The sequence below is a fragment of the Phragmites australis genome, chromosome 4 (assembly GCF_958298935.1).
Source record: "Phragmites australis chromosome 4, lpPhrAust1.1, whole genome shotgun sequence".
NCBI lineage: Eukaryota > Viridiplantae > Streptophyta > Magnoliopsida > Poales > Poaceae > Phragmites > Phragmites australis.
Genome location: NC_084924.1, coordinates 2,989,209 through 3,015,616, shown reverse-complemented (window position 1 = coordinate 3,015,616; position 26,408 = coordinate 2,989,209). Strand labels below are relative to the sequence as shown.

Genomic DNA, 26,408 nt, shown 5'->3' with positions numbered 1-26,408 from the left:
TGACCAGAGCATAAGACCGTATGCTTTATTAGAATAGTTTATTTATATTAAAATCTGTGTTAGAGAAGTAGGTAAAAAATTATAGAATAAATAAGGAAATTAACAGATAGATAAGTATCAGATACAGAAATGGATCATGCGTGCACAAAGATGTGCATAATTGTATTTCCCGGTGTGGTCACCGGCTCACCGCCACCTTGGCACTGAAATATGGAGAGCTTCTGCGAGCAGAGTGATCCAGGAGTCGGTGGATGCAGCGGTTTGGAGTGGGCTGGACGCCTCAACTGAACCTCAAACCTATTTATGAGTTAGTTTTCTGTTTAGTTAATTAGATTAAAATAGATATAATGAGCTAACTTCTGTTTGTTTCGATAGATTGAATGGGCTGAGTTGCAAGGTTGAACTTACTGCTTGATTTTGTGCATATTTAAATTTGTTTGAATTTAAATTGAATTAAAAAGAAAATATCACATGAAATAATAAAAATACATATAAATAGAGTATTATAAATAAACTTATTTTTTTACCAAACAACCTAGGTTAAAAATATTTTATAAATTAGTACATCACATAAGAAGAATATTAGTGAATTTTTTTAGATTTTTAGGAATTTATTTGAGTATTAAAAATTACTATAGGTTATAAGATTTTTTAAAGAATTTTAATTAAATATTAACTCATGTTTTTTTATCAAACCAATTAAAATAGGTTGTTACTGTGCTTTAATTTACTTATAAAAATATTTAGAATTTTTAGAGCGCTCTTGTACTCTCAAATAAAATCAAGGATTAAATGAAAAACATAAAGCGACCGAAATTTGGCCGGATCAGCTCATCCAAATATTAGAGAATATTGTTTCAAAATAGTCACCCCATCCATTCTATCTGCCTAATCAAATATCTCTAAAACTGATATCGCTATCTCGCATCCACCCCCATCCCTCTAATCAAACACATGGGGATCCCAATTCCTTCGCGGGCAAGCACTCCAAAAGGAAGCAACAAAATTGACGCGCCGCGCGCCAGGTCGGCGTCCGTGACGATCACCGCCGTGACGCACCCTGCTTCCGAGAGAACTATATAAGCAGAGAGTGAGGAAGTGGGAGCTCAAGGACCAGCTCCTGTGATTTGGCGCAGGTCGAGAAACCATCGGTGGTGTGAGCTCGTCTTTCTTGTAATCGAAGAGAAAAAGAAACCAAGATGGAGGCGTCGGTGTGGGGCGGGCTGAACTCCGGCGTGGTGCTGAGCTTGATCGCCGTGCTGTGGACGGTGGTGTGGCAGAACCTGCAGCACCTCCAGCTGCAGCAGTTCTTCGGCCGCCACTTCAGCCGGCACGCGCGGCGGCTGGCCGCGATGGTGGACCCGTACCTGTCGGTCACCATCGCCGAGCACGAGGGCGGGCGCATGAAGCGCAGCGAGGCGTACGAGGAGATCAAGGCCTACCTCAGCGATGCGTGCTCCCGCGGCGTGCGCCACCTCAGGGCCGAGGGCGCCAAGGACGCCGACAAGCTCGTGCTCAGCATGGTCGACGGCGAGGAGGTGGCCGATGAGTTCCAGGGAGCCAAGGTCTGGTGGTGGGCCTACTCCAGGCCGCCCCCGCGCACGGACGGCAGCGCGCCGTGGCGGGGCGGCGGCGTGCAGGAAGAGCGCCGGTTCTACAGGCTCTTCTTCCTCGAGCGCCATCGCGAGCTCGTGCTCGACACCTACCTCCCGCGCGTTCGGCAGCAGGGCCGCTCCGTCATGGTCAAGAACCGCCAGCGGAAGCTCTTCACCAACATCTCCACCCACCAGTGGAGCGAGGGCGGGTACAAGAGCTCGGCATGGAGCCACGTCGTGTTCGAGCACCCTAAGACGTTCGCCACGCTTGCCATGGATCCGGCGAGGAAGAAGGAGATCACGGACGACCTCGACATGTTCAAGAACGGGAAGGATTACTACGCGCGCGTTGGGAAAGCGTGGAAGCGCGGCTACCTTCTGTACGGCCCGCCGGGGACGGGCAAGTCGGCCATGATCGCCGCCATGGCCAACTACCTCGACTACGACATCTACGACATCGAGCTCACGTCGGTGCACTCCAACACCGATCTCCGGAGGCTGTTCATCGAGACGACGAGCAAGTCCATCATCGTGATAGAGGACATCGACTGCTCGCTCGACCTGACCGGCGCGCGCAAGAAGAAGAAGGAAAAGGCAGCAGAGGACGACAAGGACAAGAAGGACGGTGCGGCCGCCAAGGCGGCTGACGAGAAGAAGAACACCAGCAGCAAGGTGACGCTGTCTGGCCTGCTCAACTTCATCGACGGGCTGTGGTCGGCGTGCGGCGGCGAGCGGCTCATCGTGTTCACCACCAACCACGTCAAGAAGCTGGACCCGGCGCTGATCAGGAGGGGCCGTATGGACAAGCACATCGAGATGTCCTACTGCGGCTTCGAGGCGTTCAAGTTCCTGGCCAAGACGTACCTCGAAGTGGAGTCGCACGAGCTGTTCGGCGCCGTCGGAGAGCTGCTGCGGGAGGTGGACATGACGCCGGCGGACGTCGCCGAGAACCTGACGCCCAAGAACGTCGACGACAATCCGGACTCGTGCCTCGCGGCCTTGGTGAAGGCACTGCAAGAGGCCAAGGAGAAGAAGGCGAGCGGAGGAAATGGGCAAGACGAACCAGATGAGGAGGAGGAGCCGTAGTTCTAACTGATTTTGTCATCGGTAATTCTGCTGATTTTGTCATCGGTAATAATTATCTTTTTTTTTGCTTCCTTTAAGTAATAGGCTAAGATGACGTAATAATGCAATAAGAGTTGTATGCATCACGAATGTAAAAGGCCAGATTGTTATCCTTTTTCAAAAAAAAGTCTGCTGATTTCCCTCTGGTTCTTCAAGGTTCTAATATTTAATGATATATATAGAATAAATGAAAGTTTATTTTAAGAAAAACTTTGCTCGGAAGAAACAGCACGATGTAAAAAAAAAAAATCCGATGTTGACTCGAGAGGACTACGTGACCTGAATCAAAGTTCGAAAATCTTGGATGCTCAATGCTGAACTTTTTCTTGCTAGTCAATAGCCAGGGACGTTTCGTGCATCATTGCAGACCGCGCGTTCCCGAAATCCATTCTGTGTTGATGCGTGTGGCGTGGTCGGACACGAAAATTTGACCAGAGCATAAGACCGTATGCTTTATTAGAATAGTTTATTTATATTAAAATCTGTGTTAGAGAAGTAGGTAAAAAATTATAGAATAAATAAGGGAATTAATAGATAGATAAGTATCAGATATAGAGATGGATCATGCGTGTATAAAGACGTGCATAATTGTATTTCCCGGTGTGATCACCGGCTCACCGCCACCTTGGCACCTGAAATATGGAGAGCTTCTGCGAGCAGAGTGATCCAGGGGTCGGTGGATGCAGCGGTTTGGAGTGGGCTGGACGCCTCAACTGAACCTGAACCCCGGCGCGGTGCTGAGCCTAGTTGTGGTGATCTAGACTCCGCGATGGCGTGTGTAGAACGGACCTGCAGGCTGCTGGCTGTAGCGCCGGCTCTTCTTCGCATCGACGGGGCCACGCAAAGCGACGGCATCGACATCCCGCCGGCCTACAGGAGGCATCGTCCACAACGACCCAGCGCGACGACGGCAATAGGGAATGTCGTTTTGGTGCTTGCGGTGCGGTGCAGCCGGGTGAAACCATAACCAGGCACCAGCCCCATTTCCGTTGCGAAGAAGGCGCTCAGCTCAGCTGCTGCGGACAACGACAACACGATTTGATAAGACTGTAAAGAAATTCTATAAAACTCGACCTCACATAAAGAGAGACTCCCTCTTATGTATGCTATATATCCTGTTAAATCAGTAAACGACGACATAAATCAGGATTCAAGATCTTATATAATTTCCTTTCTATAAACCTAGCGTGTGTTTGCTCCTTTCCAGTAAAGCTTTTCCTGAGTCGAATCCAATCTGAGTGTAGCTGCCGGTATACTACCACATAGTAAAACCGACAAAAAATGTCTATGGTCTACAAGGACAAAAGAAGAGATTTCTGATCGACTGATGGGATCCATTCGCTTCTGCAGTAATCAAGTGCTATGCAAATTGGGAACCCATTGGGTGGGAAAATTGAATTACACCCTAATAAATCCATAATATGAAGCAATCGCCCCTTAACAAAAATTAAATCTCATCCATTCTGAGAACAAGTGACGTATCACAAAATTTTCCAAAGCCAGATGACTTCGAAGCTCTGATATTAACACACATCGCAATTGCCTCGGGGCATCCTAAACCCTTGAAACGCTCTTTTCTAGAATCTTGCGAACTGTCGTTTGTCACCACCGTCTCTGTCTCTACGGCCGTAAGGATTCGACGGGCCAATACCATGCCTCTTCCCACCATCCACTTTCCTCATTTTCCTCCGATGTTTGGACGCACTGCTCTCCAGGCCGACATTCACTTTGGGAGGGTTATTGATACAGAACGACGCTGCTACTTTCTACAAGGCAACGAGGAATTAGAGTGTGAGTCGTATGCAAAGAGAGTACATGAAATATCAGCATTCATCTCACACCAATTGACAAGTTTACAGGACATTTACCTTCAGATCGAGTTGCTGGACATCGAAAATGTCTTTCATAGAGTGTGAGTCGTATGCCAACATGTAGGATCTGTAGGCGTCTTTCGCCGACTGGTTTAGGAAGTAATTCTCACCAACAATATTCTCCTGCTCAATAACTAGAGTTAAAACTACTACACGATGAAAAAAAGGGGGATTGAAACAATTCAGTTACTGTGAGAGACACTTACGAGGTGTGATTGCAAATTGGGCAACTTCTTTTCATCGAAATCATATTCTGTCAGAGTAACCCTGGCTGCCTGCAGGCAACCATTTAATGTGTGATTTCTCTTAGTTTAGGGGGGGGGGGGGGAGTAGACATTATGTTATTTTCACATAAAGCATATTACCTTCAGGTAAATGAGAAACTTTAATTCTTGTGGTAGTAAGAACAGTAATGCATTTCCTTGGCCCTTATCACCACGTGCAGTACGACCAACTCTGTGGATGTAATCCTGAAAGTGAAATTTCAATTTACGGTTAGAAAAAGTGAGAGGAATAGAAAATTTCACTGTCTCTATTTAGAATCACCAACCTTTGGTTCATCTGGAGGATCATATTGCACAATATAATCCTAAGAAAGGGAACAGATCCTTAGGTTAGCGGTGGAGAAAAATAGGTCTGCTGATAAAAAAAACAGGTAAAAACCTCACCACATCAGGGATGTCAAGTCCACGTGCTGCCACATTAGTGCATAATAATATGCCCTTTTCTGCCTTGCAAAAGCTAAAGAATGTTGTAGTTCTTTTCTGCTGCTTTTGTTTCCCATGGATATCAGAACACTCTATCTGAAGGAAATTCAAAAGTTCTGCATGGAATTTGACTGAATTACATGATGAAAAGAACACCATGACCTTCTTATTCTTCGACTGTTGCTTTTTGAGGAAAGCATACAGAACCAGAAACCTTTTCTCGCTAGAAATGACACAATAGCCCTGCTGTAAGCCTTCAACAGTAGCCTGTCAGAGCATCACAGTTATTTTTCCTACAAAAGATTCTTAAAAGGAGAGTTGAATAACCAGGTGAAGCAGTTCCTTACCTTTGATTTATCATCATCAACTCCAACATAAACTGGTTTTTCTTTACGTTCTTCATTTTTCTCAAATGACAACTTAGCAAAATTTTCAACCTGTGGAATAGATCAACGCATAAGCAGAGCAACCTAAAGAAAAATGATGACAAGTTTGAATAAGTTGGATAACAGATCTACCAACCTGTGGAGTCTGTGTAGCAGAAAAAAGAACAGTCTGCCTATTCTGCATATCATCCATAATGATTCAACAGGAAAAATAAAATATTATGCCAGAGCAAAGTTAAAAGCTGCATTATACATATGAAATGAGGATTGCCAGATGGCCATACGATCCTATACCTGAGGAAGGCATTTAAATATCTGTTTCATATCTTCCTCAAAGTTTTGCTCAAGTATGCGGTCAGCTTCATCAATTACAAGGCACTACAAAAATAATTGGATGAGGTATGTCAGAGATAGATAGACAAAGTTTGGGACAAGGGGTCAGTCATGGCATATTGGCATTCATGGTTCTGAATAACGTTTCCATGTCCCTATAGTAAAAATACAAACCGATGGAACATGAAACCAAGCCAGCAAACTAAATCTTGGACTTGTTCATGGGCAGCTCAGCTCAATTCGTCCAATATTCCATGCTTTGGGCCAGGCTTGAGTCTAGAGATCCAAGGGCAATAGCCTGAGCCCATCCCAGCCCAACAATGTATTTAAACACATTTTCGAGTAAAATAATAGAATAAATTAGTTCCACTCTTTTAGAGGATGACTGTGAGAGCATGATAACAACTTTTAGCTACCAAAAAATTTCTCAACTATTTACTCCAATAATTTCATACTTCAGACAAACTATATCCACATACCTGGTGGAACTAATAACAGACCCAGTGGAAACATGTAACCGAGATAAAATGGTTTAGTAAAAATTGAAAACCAACATTGCTCACAATTTTCAGATAAACTATATGCACAGAACTTGGTGGAAATAATAACCAACCCAGAGGAAACATGTAACAGAGATAAAAGGTAACTTAACAAAGATAGAAACCAGCATAGTTTACAATTTTACATATACTTTGTATAATCCAAGCGGCAAATTTATCTAGACTCTAGTTTAATTTTAAGAAGAAAAAGTATTTGCACCACTCAACAATTGCCTTGATTTAATTTTGACCTGCAACTCCAATACCATTTAGTTTACATCCGTCAACTATTGAAACCAGAGCATTTAAACCCTGAATGGTGGTTTTGAGGGTACGAAAAGCTAAACACAGAATGCTTTTGAGTCATGGACAAAACAGTAGATCATGTAAAGCACAAATGCATTTGTGATTTAGTGGGTAAACAGAACTGATGATGCAAATAAGTATGGCTGTACTACACAAGAAATATGAAATGTCAGGTCAGGTTCATGTTAAAAATGCACACTACTTTAACAGACAGATTTGCTTTAACCTTTCACAGTGAAGTGCTAGAAACAAGAAGTTTCGTTACCTTTAGCCTTTTGTATATGAAACTCTTGGTATTTTGTAGATGGTCCAAAAGCCTGCCTGGTGTAGCGACTAATAAATTGACCCCCTTTGCGAGCTGATCAGCCTCACCTCTCCGGTTATTACCGCCAATTACATATCCAAGAGTTTGCGAATGATACTTTATTAACTCCTTGGCAACATTGTGTGTCTAGAGAAAACGAATCAATGGTGATTAAGAATAGAGAAATGCATAGGTACAAATCATTAACAATGGATTGTGTTAAGAGACCTGGCAACTAAACACTACAAAAGACTATTTTTTTCAAAGTTCAACAGTTCGCCAATATTTGGCAATAGTAATGTGAAAAGCAGTTTTATGTACCTTGTCTAAAAGACAATGTAACATGAACACTTTGACCACTATTTTTACACAACATTGTCTTAACAAAGCATAACCTTATTACATCCGATTTCGATTATTCATTCACAGAAAGTTCTTGAACAGTCTTAGAAGTAAGGTTGAATCAACAGGAATACTTTGCACCAATGATTTGTCTGTGTAAACCAACAACGCCAAACCATATACCTGGATAGCAAGCTCCCTTGTCGGGCAAACCACGATAACTCCAGTTCCATTCCTCGGTGAGAAATGCAGGTGATAGAGCAGCTCGATCGCTGGTATAAGGAACGCAAGAGTCTTCCCTGAGCCAGTTTTGGCTGCGCCCATCACATCCTTTCCTTCCAATAGAGGCGGTATCGATCTAGCTTGAATCTGCAATGATGAAAACAATCACACACCCATGTCACTATATCAATACTAAAATCCAACAGAGCAGCACACCGACACACATAACGCTAAGTTTCACAGAAACAGTTAACTTTAATGCAGTCATCTCTACCGAGAACAAAAGAATATGCAATTATGGACCTGCGCTGAGAACAGAAGTAATTCGCACAAAAGAGCAGCCTTTGCGCCGATGCAATGGTAAATTTTAAACGGAGGCAGGAGGCACCTGGGTGAGGTGGGTATAGTTCATCTCACTGATGGCCTTGGCAGTGAGCTCGGAGATGGGGAGCTCCGAGAACAGCATGTTCGTCAGAATCCCACTTCCCTCCCCCTTCTTCTCCTTCTTCTTTTCCACTTTCTCCCCCTCTTCTTTCTCCTTCCTTTCCTTCTTCCCCTTCTTTTTCTTCTTCCCAGTCTCATTCACCTCTATCCCAACCTCGCCCTCGTCCTCCTCTTCCTGTTCCTGCGCCTGCGCTTGCTCCTCATCTTCGTCCTCGTCCGCCTCTCCCTTGTCGTCGCTCGCATGCCCCTCCTGATGCATCATCTCCTCTTCGTCGTCGGAGGCGGTGTCGTAGACCGACTCCTCCTCCTCGGAGTCCGATTCCGGCGGGGCGACGACGGGCTGCTTCCGCTTCTTCGACGGCCTGGCCGAGCTCATGGTCGCGGCGGTGGGGCACATGGCGGCGGCGGCGGGAGGGAAGGGAGGGTTCGGCTTCGCTAGGGTTTTAGGATCCGCTCGTAACGGCAGGGGTCTCACCCTTACGTGGTCCCCACCTGCAGCTTTCCGCTACGCGCAGGGCATTGTCGTTCTTGCAGGCCAAACCGGCCCGATTCGGCCGGACAATGATTTATGATGCTAGAGGGTAGGGATCTAATTATATATTTTATTTCTAGATGTTAGATCTATTTCTACATAAACCGTTAGACTCTTAAATATCAACTCATACTTTATTTGATTGTAAATATAATTCATTTTAGATTTGTGTATGAGGATTAAGAAAGTAAATCAAATGACTTTATTGCCCTTTATTTATTTTACATTGGAAAAGATAACTCATTTATTTATGAGAGTGGTAGCATTTATTAAACAAGGGTAAGACGAGAACAAGAGAGAGAAAAAATACATAAAAGTTCGAGAATAACTTATATTTAGAGAATAGTTGAGGAGACTAAAATAACCTACATTTACAACCAGAAGGAGTATCAGTTATATAAATCTATAATATACTAGTCACTGGCATACATACGTGAGTTATTTGTTATGATCATATTACATATAAGATTAATTCCAATATAATTATATGGATCAATAGTATGCAAAGTCGATCTTACAAAGCAGACCTAGTTGTTCCATGTTGTGTTGTAACGAGGCTAAATATATGTACTACATATAAATTCTAGCATAGTATATCTCAATCAATTCATCTATTGTATTCTATCACAGTTATACTTGGCATCTCAAATATATATATAACCATGAATAAATGTTGGAAGCCACGTAAAAGTCTAATATCTCGCACTTGGCTAAACCATTTCAATCAATAAAATAAAGTCTCATGTGCTCTAATATGCTGAGAAAATAATTTTTGACTAACAGGCTTAGTCAGTGGATATGCAACCATACTAGTATTAGGCAAATAAACCAAAAGAACAGATTTAAGTCTATTTATTACATTACAAATATAGTGATACCTTTCCTCAATGTGTTTACTTTTACTATAAAATTTGAGATCTTTGAAAACCTTGATCGTCGTTAGATTATCACAGATAATAGTGACAGGTTGTGATGCACTTTTTACGACCTTGGTAGATGCCAAAAATTCTCTTAGGCCTACGTCTTCCTTTGTTGCCTTAGATACATCAATGTATTCAGCTTTCATAGAAGAAAGAGCAATAGAATTCTATTTCCTGCTGCACTAAAAAATTACACCTCTTGCCAAAGTGAATATATAACATGAAGTAGATTTTCGGTCATCCAGATCCCCTTGCCAATCAGCATGAGTATAAGCCTGCAGTCGAAGATTATAACCATTAAAATATAATGAATAATCTAAAGTTCCTTCAGCATGACACAGTACATGCTTCATTTGCTTCCAGTGCTCTTCCCTAAGATTTTTGGATATCTATTAAGAATTCCAATAACATGACTAAGGTCAGGCCACATGAATAACATAACATACATAAGACATTCCAAAGCTGAATAATAAGGAATGTCAGTTATTCTATCTTTTTGATCAGGAGTTTTTGGATATATTTTCTCCCTGAGTTTAGTTCCCTTTACAAAAGTACGTTAACAGGCTTGCAATTTTCCAAAGCAGATCAACCACGTCAAACAGAAATACTGAACTCTGAAATCAACTTGAACGCTAAACCCTGAGCTCTTAAATCACGAGAGCACGAGCGCGACGCTCACGTTGAGGAAGTTGAGGGCGAAGGCGAGCTCCCAAATGCTACGCAGCCTCCACAACGGCAGCTTGGTGAGTGCCTCCGGATCCGCCACGAGCGGCGTCACCACGCGGTACTCCAACGCCTCGCCCCCAGCATGCCCGCTCTGCCGTGGTCACGGTCGCAGCGGCGTTGGAGGAGCGGGCTCGGGGTGCGAGGCGCCGCCATCAACCGGTTGTGGCACGCCGCGGAAACAGTGCCCTCCTTGGGGTCAGCATCGCTAACTCCCGCAAAACCTCCCCTCCGCTGCTGGTGGCTGCTGCTGATCCTATGGCGGGGAGGTGGTCGCCATCGTCGGTGACCTACGTGGGGAAGGGCCACATCGGGGGCCGGGGTCGAGAGGTAGAAGGCCATGGACTCGCAGGCAGCATGTGCAGGTGGCGCCGTGGCAATGGAAACCATGGCCGAAGCAAAGGGGTGAACAGGGAAGAAAACAGGGGTGAAACGGGTATTTCGTGTGGGAAAGGAGCTGTGAGATCGGCAGGGCAATAGGGAACTCAACCGTTAGACCATCCAACCGATTCTTGTCAACACAAAATCTCTTCATGAAGATATTTTCGTTCCCTTCAATATTCTAACAATTCTTCTTCATAACTTCCGTCACAACAAGATTCTCAAAGTCATTCCACATTATTCTCTCATTTTTATTTACGAATCACTTCGAAAGAAAACTGTTGAAGATAAAAAAAAATGTGAACGGACAGAGAAATCGAAAAGATAATGAAATGAAGAGAATAAGGTTGTAACAGTCTTAACAGCTTACCGAATTTGTAGGACAGGGGTAGGAAGGAGATTTCGCAAAGGGTGCTGAGGTTTCAACACAGGCCACCGATACTCCCAGAAGAGAAAGAAGACCTGATTTATTCATACTTCTTACAAACGAACGCGATCTACAGAAATTCACATGAATAGGAGAAACGTCATGACATCCTCCCTACTGGCATTACAGCTCCAGGCATGAATAAAACAGCGTTTGGAACATGACGGTTGCAAAAAATAATCTAGAACCATGGGCTCGATTGATCATGGTTCACTTTATTGGCCACTACTGTGAATTCATTTTGCTCATGACACCCTTTCATAGGCACCGCCAATCTGCATATGAAGCCACTCCGAGGCCGTCGCGCCCTGGTCGTATTCTCTTGGGGCTTGGGTATCAAATGTCAGTCCAGGACCTGTGTTATATGCCTGAGCACCAAACTGCAAGCGAGAAAGCCACAAGTAAACCTTTTAAAAGAAAGTTAAGAAAAAGCTTCACATTGCCTGTGGAAACGCTGAAAAAGGAATGCAAAAATCGTACAGAAAACAGAAGGAGCAATTCATTAAGCTACTTAAACGCATTCTACTCTGCAGATTTAAACAAAAAAAAACCCTGGCAATGCATAATTACAAATTCAGAAGTGTTGCTTTGTCAAAAGTTCAGGAGCGCTCACAGTGCAGCACACAAATGTTTGGAAAGAAGCAAAGAAATGCTCATGAAGAATCGACAAAAATAGGTAGATCTTGGTACTTAACTACATTTTAAAAGTTGACTTACATCTTTGGACGGAAATGCTTCAACTCCATTGTTCACATGAGCATTAACGGCCTCAAGCTTCATGGACAGGAACTGCAAACAGATATTTTATCTTAGCTTGAATATGGAGGGTAATACAATTCCATAGGAGCAACAGTTGTGAAAAATGACATACCTCAACTTGACATTGCAAAGACTGGATGTAATTAATTATCTCGTCAAGGACTGATGCTTTCCCAATAACCTGACCAAGCAAGCAAAAATTCATTTCAGCATTTACTGGAAGGAAACTCAGGAAGGATTAGAGCTTGTTCATGAGGAAACACAAACAACGCTGAATGTCTGTTGAGATCGAAGTGCACCTTGTTGCATCCAGGGACGAGATCTTGGAGAAATTTCATCCGTTCACTTATTTTCTCACGCCGTGCCTGTCAAAACAGCAAGATCTTTTCGTGGTCAAGTTGGTGTTGAATACTTGCATTTTACCTATAGCAACAATATCTTTAAGCACTTCGATTTGTAACCACATTTCTGACTGCTGTAGTGCATGGTGTGAATCCATATGGCATTTTTACAAACTGACCTAAAGTCTTTACATACAAGAATAGTCAAAACAGAAAATATTACATCAGCTTACCCTTTCTGCAAGACTATGACTGTCAGTTGCTTGACCCCTTCTTGCCCTGACATGGATGAAATCTTGTTTTGGTGGCTCTGATGCTGGAGGATTTTGACTAACAGCCTTGCCAGCACTTCTTGAGTCAGTTTCAGCTTCCATTCTTAGATTGCCATTATCATCACTGGATTTATTTGCTTTGAAACGTTTTGCTTTCGAACCGGTCTGCTCATAAAAAGGATCAGGATACACATGGGAAGGAACAATTAAATGTCAGGTCTCCACAAAGGAATATTGGATATTAAAAAAATGTAACTAACATCTTCTCATCTCAAAAGCCAAAAACAGGTATGTAAATTGTCAACACTCAACACAGCACATGATTCATTGATTCGTGAACATAAGGGGCGACTGTCACAGCAAGACACCGATAAAATCACAGACCATAGATGACCAACAATGACGCACCCACCAGTATGATTAAATATGCCTTCTAAGAATGCAAGCTCGGGAGACTACTAAATGCAAGCATAAATGCTGATACGAACCTGTATTTAAGCTCATTCTAATTGCAAATTTTTATAGGTCTTATACTGACGCAAAATGCCACAATTATACGGGACTGTGGAGTGTGGACCATGCTACCGTAGCATTGCTGCGAATCTGAATTCCAGCCAAAACATTTTGCGGACCAACAGCTGTTGGTTCAGTAGTAAGTATTGGAGAAAGTTGATTGGACTTAATTGTTTGTCTAGAAACAGCCCTTTAACTTATTAGAGCATCTCAGTACGCACAGACCCAACAGCTATAACATTGAAAGTGGAGTTACCAAGCACATACCACTTAGAGAACGAAGCCTTGGCTTGGATGGTTAGTGAAGGTGGTTGTACCCCACCCACTAGAGATCAAACCTCAGGTTTGCTTCTTGTGTGTCTCACCAAGGTGGAATTTTTTTCAGTGGTAGGCGGCGTACCCGTTGACAGCGAGGCGTTTGTGGTGACTTCGTCAATTTTCAAGCTCCGCATCTCTGGTCTTCAGTAGGCGTTGTGTGAGTACGTGCATGTGGTGGTATGAGTGTGTGTGTGCATCTACGAGTTGTACCGGTGTTTCTAAAAAACACATTGCACCTAAAGGGCTGGTTTAAGCAGTTGTCTCATGAATGTTAGATCATGCCACCATGTTACATTGCCAAGCAAAGACCGGGCACTCTAGTAAACATTGTGATACCAGAATAAAAATGGAATGTGTCTATATAGTAATTGTGCCTTTTTATGGAACTCCTTTTATCTGAATGAGAAATTATGTAAGATGAGTATGACATTGAATGTACAGAGTTTAACACAACAGGTACTTTTGCTAGTAGTTTGGAGTATCATGCAGTGGATTCTCTTAAGTCTTTTCCCCTGTGTAACTGCACGTTCTTCTCGTGCCTGGGCTACCGCAAAAGTTTTAACACTAGCACAGCAGATGTAAAGATTTTGAGCATAACCTCCAAACTATTTTATATGGCTAACCTTCCCATACTTTCAGAGGACTTCTAAGCATTTTTTGCCCCTTTTGAAACCAAACTGTTCTCAAGCATCCAAAATTATTTCGATTACATCTGCCATGGCTGATTCAGCTGCACATTACTGAAGTAAACAACACCAAGTTAATCGAAATAGCAATCCAAAGGAATCCTGCCTTAAGTTAGCTCGAAGCACACCGAGCTCAACCGTACACATCAACAGATCACACCGGCGTACTCAGTTAAGCACTAAACTATGAAGCGACCATTTGCCTTGGAACCGTCCAAATTCTCACTCCTGAATGCCCTTTGGCCCCAACACCCACAATGCCAAACAGATCACGATCAATGCAGAGGGGAACCTACCAAATCCTGACCGCCGCCGCCGGAAGTGGAGACGATCCGGGGCGAGTCGTCCTCGGACGCCGGAGGCTCCCGCTGCCTCCTCCGTCTGCTGCCGCCCCCGCGACTAGCACTGCTCTTCTCCGTGACGGCGGAGGATGCGCGGCCGCCGGCGATGTGCGGCGGGCGCCAGAGCTCCGCGGCGACCGCCGAGACCGGGTCCATGGCGGCTGGCGGCGAAGCGCCTCGCGAGGAGGTTCTAGGGTTTCAGAGGCGCGTGCGACCGGGTGGGAGAAGCGACCAGATCGGATGGAGGTGGAGAGCTCGAAGTGGTGCTGGGCACACTTGCGGGGGGAGAGAGAGGGGGGGAGTGCTCACTGCTCAGAGAAGACTGGAAGGGAGCAGCGGAAGGAGTAAAGAAATGCCTCGGGATTTCGCCACGCGGTGATTGGGGGAAGCGGGGTTGACCAGCTGATGAAGTAATCTTTCACCGCTAAATACTAGTGAATCTCTACTATACTTATAAACTATAAATTGTTCCCATGTCACATTTTCTTTCTACTATTCTCTAATTTAATAAAAACCACAAAAATTTAAATAATTTATTTATTTCTACCATTCACCCTCGCCATTCAATCTCATCACCTGGTTATTGGCTACTAATATAAGATTCGTTTTACTATAAAAATAAATAAATTATGAGAAAAAATTTATCTTTTTTGGATTCTATCTGAATTCAAACTATGGCATCGCTTTAAACGTATTCGTTCGGCTGTACCCCTATGAGGCCATGATGTATTTACAGCTTTATACTTCGAGTTTATGCTTTATATTACCGTGTTCAGTATTCATATTTTTATTACAACGCATAGTCACTTAGTTAGTTGTAAATTAGGAGTCTGCTTACATTTCCAGGTAAGAATATTGACAAATGATGCTCTTTCAGTCAGTAATAACAAATAATAATGTATTGTTTGGATTTGTCGCTTGAGAAATTTTGAGATTAAGAACTTGGATCCAAATTTGGATCCAAATCAAAACAAAACCTGCTTGGATTTTGGCATATCATCAGAACATAATTTTGATCACCGTATCATATTGTAATATATTTTGTAAAATTCATAACTATTATAACATTAACATGGTATTTTTCAAGTCAAATATACCCATACCAATTTCATTTATTGATGTAGATATTTGTAAAGAATGATCAAAGCAAAATAGTTAAAGTCTAAAAAAAAATAAGTAAAGTAGCTGTGTGCAATCATTCCACAACATTTATTTTTAACTAAAAAAGTGGTTACATGCTTCCATTTCTCGATACTACATGATGCTAAATTGCTTGAAATCCTCGTATCTCATCGCTCTCAAGCTTCTACACAAAAGGGCAATATAGTAATGTTTTACTTTGTAGATGTGTTAATGTGAGAATAACACAAAACAAGGATTATTATCTACATGGAATACAAGTGTCTGCATAACTCAAGTGTATGCAAATAATCAATAAAACATACATTCCCTCCATTTTCTCTCCATGCGTGTGATCCGCCTAGTTGCATTGAGCCCTCCCAGCGGGGCAACGAGACATCTCGAGCTTCATGGTGATGTGGGTGATGGAGGCTTCGTTCGGTAGCCAAAGAGGAGGAAAAGGGAGCTAGTATAGCCGTTGGAAGGGACAAAGATGACGACGGATGGCGGGTTTGAAACATGTTGCAGATGAGTTCCGAGTTTGTTGCACAAGGATTTTTTGTTGTGCATGGTGATTTGATTTGGACATGCTACAGATGAATTACTGGTATCTTGCATATGGGGATTTATTTTATGTGGTGATTTGATTCGTAGTTATTGCAGATGGATTCCCAATTTGTTGCATCTTTGTTAGAAAAATATTGCATAAGATTGCCTCTGTTGCAGTAAGGGATGAGCTCCCAAAGTGTTGCACTAAGTAATTCAATATGTTATAATAGGTCTTTTGAGATGTTGCATCTGTTTATTTACGGGCTACAATCAATTATTTTGTTATGCATGTTTATTCTTAATCCTTGCTATGTTGTTCCAGCTCCTTTTCCAGCCAAATATTGCAACTATGGGATTTTAAGTGTTCAACAAAGAAGTCAATGTTTTTTCTCCAATCTGTTGCAAATGTTGTTTTCGACTACTGCATACACCATTTCAAATTGTTGCAAAACTATAGCATGGTAGATTTTCTTGTTTGGAACTTTTTATGTTAGTTTTTTAGGTGCATGTTTGCATACACGCTCAATTTATAATTTCTAGCAAACTTTTCTTCAGAGTTTGATTTATTTTCCCCCATGAGTGCAAATCACATTTGTTGTATACATTGGAACTCTTTTATTGCATACATTCATCAGAAATGCCGCACCTCTTTGGGTAAGAACATCCCCTCAAAAAGGAAGATTCTTCACATGGAGGGAACCAGGGTGGGGTGCTTGCCTGAGGATGGATTGAAAGGTGAGTGTTTGTGTTGCAGCGGTAGGCGGATGGTCCATGTTTTGGCTAATTAATCGTACGGCGGGAACCCTCTGCTTAACGAGAACAAGTGACGATAAAGCGTCTAGGAAATGGTGATCATATCAGATGTCCAGGCGCTAGCAGCTCCAAGAAAAGAAAAGAAGAAGCTCACAATTGAAACCATTTCCTCTTCATTAGCTCCCAAACATTAACTTCACTATTTTGTTCAACACAAACAAGTGTGACTGAGATAAAAAGCAAAAGACATTGTGAACTAAGTAACAAGCAATGTTGAACAAGCAAGCCATGATCTTACTGTTAATATAAAATTCTTGTGGGTTTATCTGCAAAACTCCACCAACCAAATTTGATTTCCTTTCATTTTCCACCGCAACCATTTCCCCTCCTTCTACTCCATCAAGGACGAGCGAAACTGACCTTTCCCCCTCCCCCGCATCCCACCTCGCCGAGATCTAGCCCTAGGGTTTCGCCAGCGGCGAGCTAAGCTACACTACCGGGGGAAGAGGCGTGTGAGAGAGGGAGGAGGCCGCCATGGGGCAGCAGTCGCTGATCTACGCGTTCGTGGCCCGCGGCACGGTCATACTGGCCGAGTACACGGAGTTCACCGGCAACTTCACCACCATCGCCTCCCAGTGCCTCATGAAGCTCCCCGCCAGCAACAACAAGTTCACCTACAACTGCGACGGACACACGTTCAACTACCTTGTGGAAGATGGATTCAGTGAGTTCCTCGCCCATCCTGTTCGGTCCTTGCTTTTACCCGTGCGATTCGTTGCGGATTTGATCCGATCTGTGTGGAACCGATATGGTGCGTGCTCGATTTGTCTGCCAGGATGCAGATCTTGTGGATTTCTTAGATATGCGATTAGGTCGTTTTGATTGGAATCTATGATCGGGTTGTTTGGTGACGTGTTGTACTGTGCAGTTCGTGTTGTGTGTGAAATATGCTCGCAGTTGCGCGCTACTTAGTTACTTAGTTAAGCTCTTAGCTGCAGGGCATTGTTTGAGACTTGAGTTTGACCATACTTCACGAGATGTGGGGGTAATGTGGTATGTGGTGAATCCTTGCTTGTTTTGCCTCGCGTTTTGCGAGTTATGTATGCCATAGAGGGTTTTAGTGTTGTTTTTTTAGGTATGCAGGCTACTTGCACTAGCCGATGGCAGCAGTAAAAAAATACCAGTCCACGGTGCTGCCTGTAGATATGCCAACTATTTTTAGTACATATATTTGGTGGTGACCGCTGTGTGCTTGGCTCCTTGCTACTGATGCTTGGATGCACATTTTTGTCACGTGGCTATAGGCTGATGTTTCTGTGTAAGTAATTCATCCTGATCTAAGAAGTAACATAAATGCATGTGAATGATGATTACTTTGTTACTCTAGTATGATGTAATGCTAAGTTTCCATGGTTGAAATGCTTTATTGTGATTTACTTTGTTTAGAGAAGTTGTTGTCATCAGTGACGACTTCAACAGATGCCTAGGATTCAGTTAAAATTTTAGCTAATCCTAAAAAAATCTGAGGTGGGGGGGGGGGCAATAAAACAAGGGGTAAGTGATTTTGCTATGGTGTGAAACATGAAGGCAGTCTATTATGCTAAACATTGATTGTTCGTTGTGTGGGTACCCCTGTATTTTTGTCTTTCCATTTGTCTTTTGATGAGCATTTCCCCCTGACAACTCATACTTTAGCCACGTAACCTTCAGGTCTGAGGGTCAGGTCGTGAGCAGTTTCAATGTGAATTGAATGGGGTAGATGATTCCCTCTGAGTGCATTGAATGGAGTGGTTGATCATTTCTAATCTTCAAAGCAACCTCATCTTTTTCTGTTGAACAATGCTATTTGTTATAATGGAATAACAGCTTAGATTTATGCTAATTGTTATAACAGAATCATGGTTTGTTAAGGTGTCGCTTAAGCGTCGAGGCAGTGTAGGGGTGACACCAAGCCTCGCCTCGACTTGCGAGAGGGAGAAGGCCGCAAAATTGAGAGAATAAGCCGCCACAATCCCCATCCCCGTAGTCGTGGATCCCATGTTGTTGGCGCTAAAGCCCAGGCAGCTGCCGGCGGATCTGCTAGATCACTACACGGTGTGCCAATCTGCCCTAGGTGGCGCTGGGAAGGACGTCAGGCGTCGTTGGGACGGAGGTGAGGTGGTGTAGTGGCGCATGGGAAGAAGCAGAGTCAAGCCATCTCTCAGTCCATTGAGCAGGAAGCATCGGCGGTGGCACTACACTGCGGAACTTGCTATTCTGTTCGGCTAGTAAATTTCAGGCTTTAGGTTTACTTCAATGTCTTGGGCCAAGTGGACTGATGGCAAGGCCCAGAACTCTAGGAGACTTAGGCACTACAGCCAACATGCAGTCACACCCAACAGCAGCCAATTAGGCTCTCGTACCCCCTCGTACAGCAGCAGTATGGCGTCGCTTAGGCGTCCGCCACATCGCATAGGCGTCCAAGCAATGCCCAAGTGCCATGCCTCACCTTACCGCCTTAACAACCATGAATGGTATACATGATAGGTGATGTGGAGTAAAAAGTTTTGAACCATTATATGTTGCTTGATACTTTCTTCATAAGCTAGTATCGTTGTTGCTTCATATGCTCAAATAATGTATCTTCTACTTTTCCTGTTTTGCATGACTCAAAACAGTGAGAAATAAAAAAGGTGCATGAAAAACTTTCCAATAAGGTCTGATGCCAGATTTTTACCAAGTAGCTGATTTTTGTACACAGTCTTCACTTCTGCAAACATGGTGCCATTAGCATTTTCTTTTCTGAAAATGTAGAAAGTTCTTGTGTGCCGCCTTGTTACACAGTCTTCACTTCCGCAAACACTCTTTACCCAAGAGAAGTCAATTATGTCACAATTTCTCGTCATTTCTCTACTATATAAAACACGAGTTGCTTCCCGCGTCACCTCTTCCTCTGCTCTCCTCCCATCTAATAAAAACCCCAAAAATTCGAATAATTTATCCACTTTTGCTATCCACTCTCGTCCTCCAGCCTCTCCACCTCGTTACCGGCTATAGATTTGGTATCCGTTTTACTAATAAAAATAAATGAAGAAATTAGGAGGAAAATTAGCGGATAGTCTCATCCTCTTTCTCGGATACCATATGAAATCAAACTACAGCATCGCTCTGCACATATTCGTTTGGCGGCGCTCCCATGGCGTATCCATATCTCCATACCGTGAGTTTGTGTTTGATGTTACCGCATCTAATGTTTGTGTTTTCGTTGCAATGCATGGGCACTTGGCTATTTAAATTGAAAAGCTAGTCTAATGTCATACTTTGTTCCGCAGCATATTGTGTGGTTGCTGTTGAATCAGTGGGGCGACAAGTTCCCATTGCTTTCTTGGATAGGGTTAAGGATGATTTCACAAAAAGATATGGTGGTGGAAAAGCTGCTACTGCTGCAGCTAACAGCCTCAACCGAGAGTTCGGGTATGTATTGCGGAGGTCTGAATCTCAGTACATACATTATGCTTCATCGGACTAATAACCTTTTCTACTTTCCGTAGATCAAAACTTAAGGAGCACATGCAGTATTGTGTGGACCACCCTGAAGAGATCAGCAAGCTGGCCAAAGTGAAGGCACAAGTTTCAGAAGTCAAGGGTGTTATGATGGAAAACATTGAAAAGGTACACCTTTTTCTTTGCAGATTAGCTCTAGCTGTATGAAGTACACCATTTTATATTGGGGGCCATCGTTGAAATCTTGAAGAATGTTCTGATTGCTTTTCTCTTCTTGTGTAATTCAGGTCCTCGATCGTGGAGAGAAGATTGAGCTGCTTGTCGACAAGACTGAGAATCTGCGCTCACAGGTCTTCATTCATTCCTTTATCTTACCCTGCACTGGTCTACTGGATATTGTATTGTCTTCCTTTTCGGAGCTGTTAACGTACATGTTACCTGGGAAGGCAGCGGATTTCCTTACTAGACTGCAAAATATCTCTAAGCAGCAAGTGTGTTGATAGGTCACTGCTGTTGCTATCCAGATATGCTTTGCTATGACACAAGTTTCATTGTAGGTCTATCGTTAGCACTCTGGATAAATTTACTAGCATAGACACTCCTGATATGCTCAAGTGATTAAATCATGAGCTTGTGGATTATTGTTTACATTAGGTAGCAAAATGCCACATAATATGTCAGTTTATAGACTGCTGCTCATGGGCTACTAGACACTTCTAAGGCTATGTCAAAGTACTGAAATGAATCTGTCAATGTACCGGATACCATCTTTTGCTACTTGCTAAGGTGATATGCAAGTGTAAATACAAAGTGCTGAAATAATCTGTCATCTTCCTAACGGTTAGGATGTGTAGTTCTATTATTGATACACTTTTTCTGTGTAGTTCTATTATTGATCAAGTGTAAATACAAAGTACCAAGTTTAAGCAGAAAGTTCCACAAACGTTCAATTTTGCTGCTATCTGATATGTCTATCCGATACTTCCAATTGTGTCGGTATGCAGGCACAAGATTTCAGGCAGCAAGGAACGAAGGTAAGGAGAAAGATGTGGCTACAGAACATGAAGATAAAGCTCATCGTGCTGGGCATCATCGTCGCGCTAATTCTGATCATAATCCTGTCCGTCTGCCACGGTTTTAAATGCAAGTAAGCGTGGGCCAGAAAGTCGAGACTGATATACATTCAACTGCCCCTAAAATACTGCTGCTTTGAGCTGAAGAAACATATGGTCTTTTGTTCTTTCTCTAGTGTGCTCTGGCCCGGTCATTGTGCACAAGTGTTTCACGTTGTCTTATTCTTGGATGGTGACTGCCTGACTGGGTTAAGCGGGTTGAACTGTCGTGTATTCTTGGTAGTAATTTCAGAATATAACACCCAATTCGTGTCTCGGCTCAAGATCACAATGACAGGTGGAGCCGTCCAGAGTCTACATATGAGTCAGGGTGTCAAATCCTGAAAGGCATGTTAATTTGGGTGTTATATTCCGAAATCTAGTATTCTCGGACGCTATGTATGTATAGCCTGGATATGAGTAGATTTACTGAACTGCCCCCGGAATGTTGTGCTTCATTGTTTGCTTTGCTGGATAAGGATGTGTCTGCATTTCGGGCGACCTCAGTTAGCGCAAAAATTCGTCTTGACAAACATGGATGTGGGATCAGATTTAACTGCCCAACAGTTTCAGGGTCTTGGCGTTTGGCTATATGGTTGTGTTACTGAACACATGTGCATTACCGAGGAGTATTTTTTTAAACGATTCAAGTTGCTATTCGACTCCAACCCAAGACTGCGATTAGAGCGACTACATCTGCGAGTAACAAATCGAAATTGCGCAGTAGGGTTTGCTTGTTGCATGGTTTTATCCGACGTCGTATGAGCAAGAAACGGAAGTCGTGAGGTCTGCGCTTAGTAAGGGTATTCTTAAGCGATTCTTTTCGTGGATGAGAACTTTTTTACAAAGAAATATTTGTTCCTTTTAACGTTTCAACGGTTTTATTTTACAGTTTTTGTTACGAATAGATTTTAAGGTTGTTCCTTTTGAGATGATATTATCTTTTCTTCTACTTTACAAATTTCTTTGAAAAAAAAACTGTTGAAAATAAAAAAATAAAGAGAATAAAAATAGGGAGGAAAATTAAGAATGGAACAAAATAAATGGAATATGGTTGAGGCGGTTTAACTCGAACGAACTCACTGGCTTGTTAGTTGAGCAGTTGCGTGGTGGTGCCAGCTTCTCGCAGAACAGCTAGAGGCTTTGAAGCCTTCAATAGCTGCAGCCTTGCGCCTGCAGGCAGCTGCTGCACCTCAGCCCATGCAGGCATGGGAGTAATAGCAGCATCCCGGCCGATGTGCGGGAGCGGGCCAGCGAATCTCGTCCTCCTCCCAGGCCAGAGGCACGGAATGAATGATGGCTCCGGGCGGTGGGCATGCGGTTCACCGCCTGGTCACGGCCAGCGCCGTGGCAGCTTTCTTCGCCGAGGTGAGCCGTGCCGTGCGCGCTGCTGCCGGAGCACAGCAAACGGCTCACTCACGCCATCCGGTTCCACACCGCCCGCCGGGGCGCCGGGCGCCGGCCGGTGGTCCGCTAACACCTGGCGCGGCGCAAGTGGCCACCGAGGATGCTGGAGCTCACTTGCAGCCGCATTTACATTACCCCCTCTCGCTGGTCGTTCTGCTGCTGCATCTGCGGCAAATTTATGACGAGGTCTCTTATCAGAGATAAGATAGTCTCTCTGTCAGAGCAGCAGTCATACTCCACTCAGCTCACAGCCTGCTGCAGCGTCGCCGTGTCCATGGCGCAAGAGCGTGATCCGTGACGGCCGCCGTTGTTTCGTTCAAGTTTTTCAATTAGAGGTGCGAACACGACGGGCGCGGGGCCTTTGACCATGGTCGCATGGAAGGATCATCCGGCGACCCACCGGGAAAATGTACGTACGCCCCGAACCGAAGCGATGAATGGCGATGAATGTGTAGCTCAGTGACTGAGGTGTCCGCGCTCGTACACACTCACACCAGTATATATATCCACACAACGTCTATCAAAAATTAGATACGCGGAGGTTAAAGGTTAACAAAATCACCGTATCTAGGCCAGGTCATGAACGTGACGCATGCAAATGCCATGCATGCATGCACCACGCGTGCGTACGTGCACTGCCCGACGTCCGACACACCGACTTGATGCAGCTCAAGGCGTGACGCCACCAGCACCCCCACCGCCGAAACCACCGGCGCCACCTCCGAGCCCACAGGCACCGCCACCGCCGCCGCCGCCGAAGCCGCCGAGGGGCCCGAACCCACCAACGCCGCCGAGCGGGCCGGCGCACCCGATGCCACCCCCGACGCCGTCGAGCGGGCCGGTGACGCCGCTGAAGACGCGGCCGCCGTTGTTGCCGAAGCCACCACCGTACCAGGCGCCGACGGCCGGGAAGCCCGGGAGGTCGCCCATGCCGCCCACGCCCACGAAGAGGTTCTTCTTGTCCGCCACGCCGGCGCCCGCGCCCGTGGCACCACCGTCGTTCTTGGTGGCCGACGCGGCCGGCGGTGGAGGAACCAGCGCCACCGGGCACGGTCCTGGCCGCCGCCACGGCATGCGCCAGCGCGACCCAGAGCACCACCACGAAAGCAATGCAGCGCTTGGCCATGTCTCACCGATCTATGCGACGTGTGTTGGCGAGAAGCGGAGTAGTGTTGTGGAGTAGAGCGGGATCATGGCGTGCTCGTTTAAATAGAGACGGAAGTGGAACCAGGAGGGAGATGGACAGGCGGGGGTGGTAAATGGGAGTAAGTGAGGGGTGTAAATGCGTGGAGTAAAATTTTTTCTGAGAAGTGGAGGCAGCTGGAAGGGGTGCAAACGGGATGAATATTTTTTTACCTTCGGATCATTTGAAAGGGTTCGAAATAAATATAAGATAATCGATATTTATGTTCAATATTGTTCAACACTATTTCTGATTCGATATCTAAAATATCCAAAGTATCTGAATGTCCAATATTGTTTTAGCTGAAGATTGTGATAGATTGGATCCTTCTGAGAAGTGGAGGCAGCCGCATGATATCCATGTCTGATACTGTTCATCAGCTGAAGTATAGGGGTGTAAATCACGGAGTAAAAAAATCTTCTGAGAAGTAGAGGCAGCCGCATAGGGATGTAAACGGGACTGATATTTTCCGATCATTCGATTATCTGAAAGGGTTTGAAGTAAATATGAGATGACTGATATCTATGTCTGATATTGTTGAATAATATTCATCTGTATCCGATTCGATATATAAAATATCTGAATATTAGGTGTTATGATAAAACCTATTATGATTTTACTTAAAAACATGATAATATATAGATAGATTGTCACATATTCGTAGACAGGTAATACTGAATGCTCTTATTTTCATATCTCACCGATCACTCTCTCACTATGCTCACTTTGATTGGACCCGTATACTGTTTAATGTGATGTATAGGGATACAAATGAAGTGATTTTTTTTTTACCTATCCAACCAACTGAAGGAACCCGAAGTAAATATGGGATGACCGATATCCGTTGATACTATTCGTGTCCAATCCCACTTCGGGAAAAAAACTAGAATAAGATATAGGAACAGCGATATCCGTCTGTACCTGATCCGCTCGCACCCCTACAAACGTGTTAAAAACCCTAGCACGTTGTGCAGCGCTGCAGGAATTTTCGGTGATGTGTTGTGCTCACGTTGGTTTCGTCTTGTGGTTGGTTTCATGTGACTAGCAACTACATGTATTTCACACACGTAAAAGCAAATAATAAAAAATTAAATATATTTTTGGAAGTAGAAATATGATTTAAATTTTTAGTGATCATCGGATCAAACCAGGTGAATGATAGAGATCGTATCTGTCATAACTCGTGTATTTTATAGAAGTATAAGAGTCTGTTTTTTTCAGTCGGAGATTGTGAAAAACAATATGTAGATTGTGGATTCTAAGAAAACGAATTGTACGATATGTATAAGTTAGTGAAAAGATATATTACTAATTTTTTATAATTTAAAGACTAAATTATTAAAAATTAAATGATACAATCTACCCATTTATTTCAATTTACATATTATGATCGCAAGTCATACCAACTGAAACAAGGCCTAAATACAACTAGCGACGAGAGCGCGAGCGAGAGACCTGTTCCGACTTGATGGCCTGGGTGGGCAAAATTAGGCCGTGAGTGGCCCAGATCTCACCTCGTCTCAGAGCCCAAGCTTTTCGTGCCAGCCTCTGCCGTTAGGCCCGAGACTGGTCGTTAGATTCTGGGCCACTTCAACTTGTTTCGGCCCTCTGATCAGGCCGACACCTTCCATTGCTGCAAGAATGAGATGACAACTTGTATTTTAATATTAAAGCTAAAAAAAGAATGAGATGGTTTCTGTAAGCAACCAACAAACAGCAGATGTGCTAAAAATCTCTACAAGCGCTAGCACAACAGAGCCTAACACTCTGCACTAGGCCAAAATTAGGATGCCATCGGAGAGCCTCCGGCAAGATTTCTTCGACACTTGGAAAAACCTACCTTGCTTTATACATCCGAAGATGTATAAAATCGATATTTATTACAATATTTTCACTACGATGTGTACTACATCTATCACATAGCTATAATTCAGCAACAAGATAAAAGAGATTTAAAAAGCAGATAATTATCATGAAGCATCTATATTTTATTACTAAACCTTCATCTCAACAAAGATGTCAAAAAAAGCAGCATGTAAAAAAATCTTTCTTGTAACAACTATAGTCTAAGGCAACAAAAGGAGAGATACATAATGACTTAAATTTGCGTGTGACTCCTCTGTTGCAAAGAGATACCTAATGAGTTTGGTGCGGATGCCATAGTTCGTGGATGATAGAGATAGACATATAAAACAGAAAATTGAACCCTATTAAAAAAAACCCGAGAAGCTGCGATGCTTAGCATCTCGATAATGGTTAGGGATTCCAGAGACAGAAGCCATAGAGAGAGATAGACATCGGAAAATGCAATTACATACGTCTTTATGCACACGTGACGCTTATCTTACCCGTCTATCTTTTTTTTTTATCTGATATTTATTTATCATTTAATTCTAGTTTACTTATCATATGATT

The 26,408-nt window shown here is 43.6% G+C and overlaps 4 protein-coding genes and 1 pseudogene across 4 annotated transcripts; 2 read left to right on the top strand and 3 right to left on the bottom strand.

The window, feature by feature from the left end:
- The first annotated feature begins 919 nt into the window (after positions 1 to 919).
- On the top strand, positions 920 to 2,860 carry LOC133915228 (AAA-ATPase ASD, mitochondrial-like). Its single transcript, XM_062358307.1, has one exon. It carries the CDS (start codon positions 1,200 to 1,202, stop codon positions 2,679 to 2,681), a length of 1,482 nt encoding a protein of 493 aa, XP_062214291.1. The 5' UTR covers positions 920 to 1,199; the 3' UTR covers positions 2,682 to 2,860.
- A 1,282-nt stretch (positions 2,861 to 4,142) lies between these two features.
- Positions 4,143 to 8,731, bottom strand: LOC133915227 (DEAD-box ATP-dependent RNA helicase 27-like). Its single transcript, XM_062358306.1, has 12 exons — positions 8,119 to 8,731; positions 7,692 to 7,877; positions 7,128 to 7,313; positions 5,979 to 6,062; positions 5,821 to 5,862; positions 5,646 to 5,735; positions 5,260 to 5,565; positions 5,142 to 5,180; positions 4,957 to 5,061; positions 4,798 to 4,866; positions 4,589 to 4,714; positions 4,143 to 4,486 (listed from the first exon to the last, which is right to left on the bottom strand). Exons 1-12 carry the CDS (start codon positions 8,569 to 8,571, stop codon positions 4,298 to 4,300), a joined length of 1,875 nt encoding a protein of 624 aa, XP_062214290.1. The 5' UTR covers positions 8,572 to 8,731; the 3' UTR covers positions 4,143 to 4,297.
- Positions 8,732 to 11,177: 2,446 nt separating this feature from the next.
- LOC133915226 (transcription factor BHLH089-like) lies at positions 11,178 to 14,713 on the bottom strand. The gene is made up of 6 exons (XM_062358305.1): positions 14,343 to 14,713; positions 12,491 to 12,694; positions 12,216 to 12,281; positions 12,029 to 12,097; positions 11,875 to 11,946; positions 11,178 to 11,537 (listed from the first exon to the last, which is right to left on the bottom strand). The coding sequence occupies exons 1-6, from the start codon at positions 14,541 to 14,543 to the stop codon at positions 11,403 to 11,405; spliced, it is 747 nt and encodes a 248-aa protein (XP_062214289.1). The 5' UTR covers positions 14,544 to 14,713; the 3' UTR covers positions 11,178 to 11,402.
- Positions 14,714 to 17,164: 2,451 nt separating this feature from the next.
- Positions 17,165 to 21,904, top strand: LOC133915225 (vesicle-associated membrane protein 721-like). Its single transcript, XM_062358304.1, has 5 exons — positions 17,165 to 17,532; positions 20,120 to 20,261; positions 20,339 to 20,459; positions 20,579 to 20,641; positions 21,296 to 21,904. The coding sequence occupies exons 1-5, from the start codon at positions 17,343 to 17,345 to the stop codon at positions 21,440 to 21,442; spliced, it is 663 nt and encodes a 220-aa protein (XP_062214288.1). The 5' UTR covers positions 17,165 to 17,342; the 3' UTR covers positions 21,443 to 21,904.
- Positions 21,905 to 23,479: 1,575 nt separating this feature from the next.
- LOC133914074 (glycine-rich cell wall structural protein-like) lies at positions 23,480 to 23,936 on the bottom strand (annotated as a pseudogene).
- Positions 23,937 to 26,408: the final 2,472 nt, after the last annotated feature.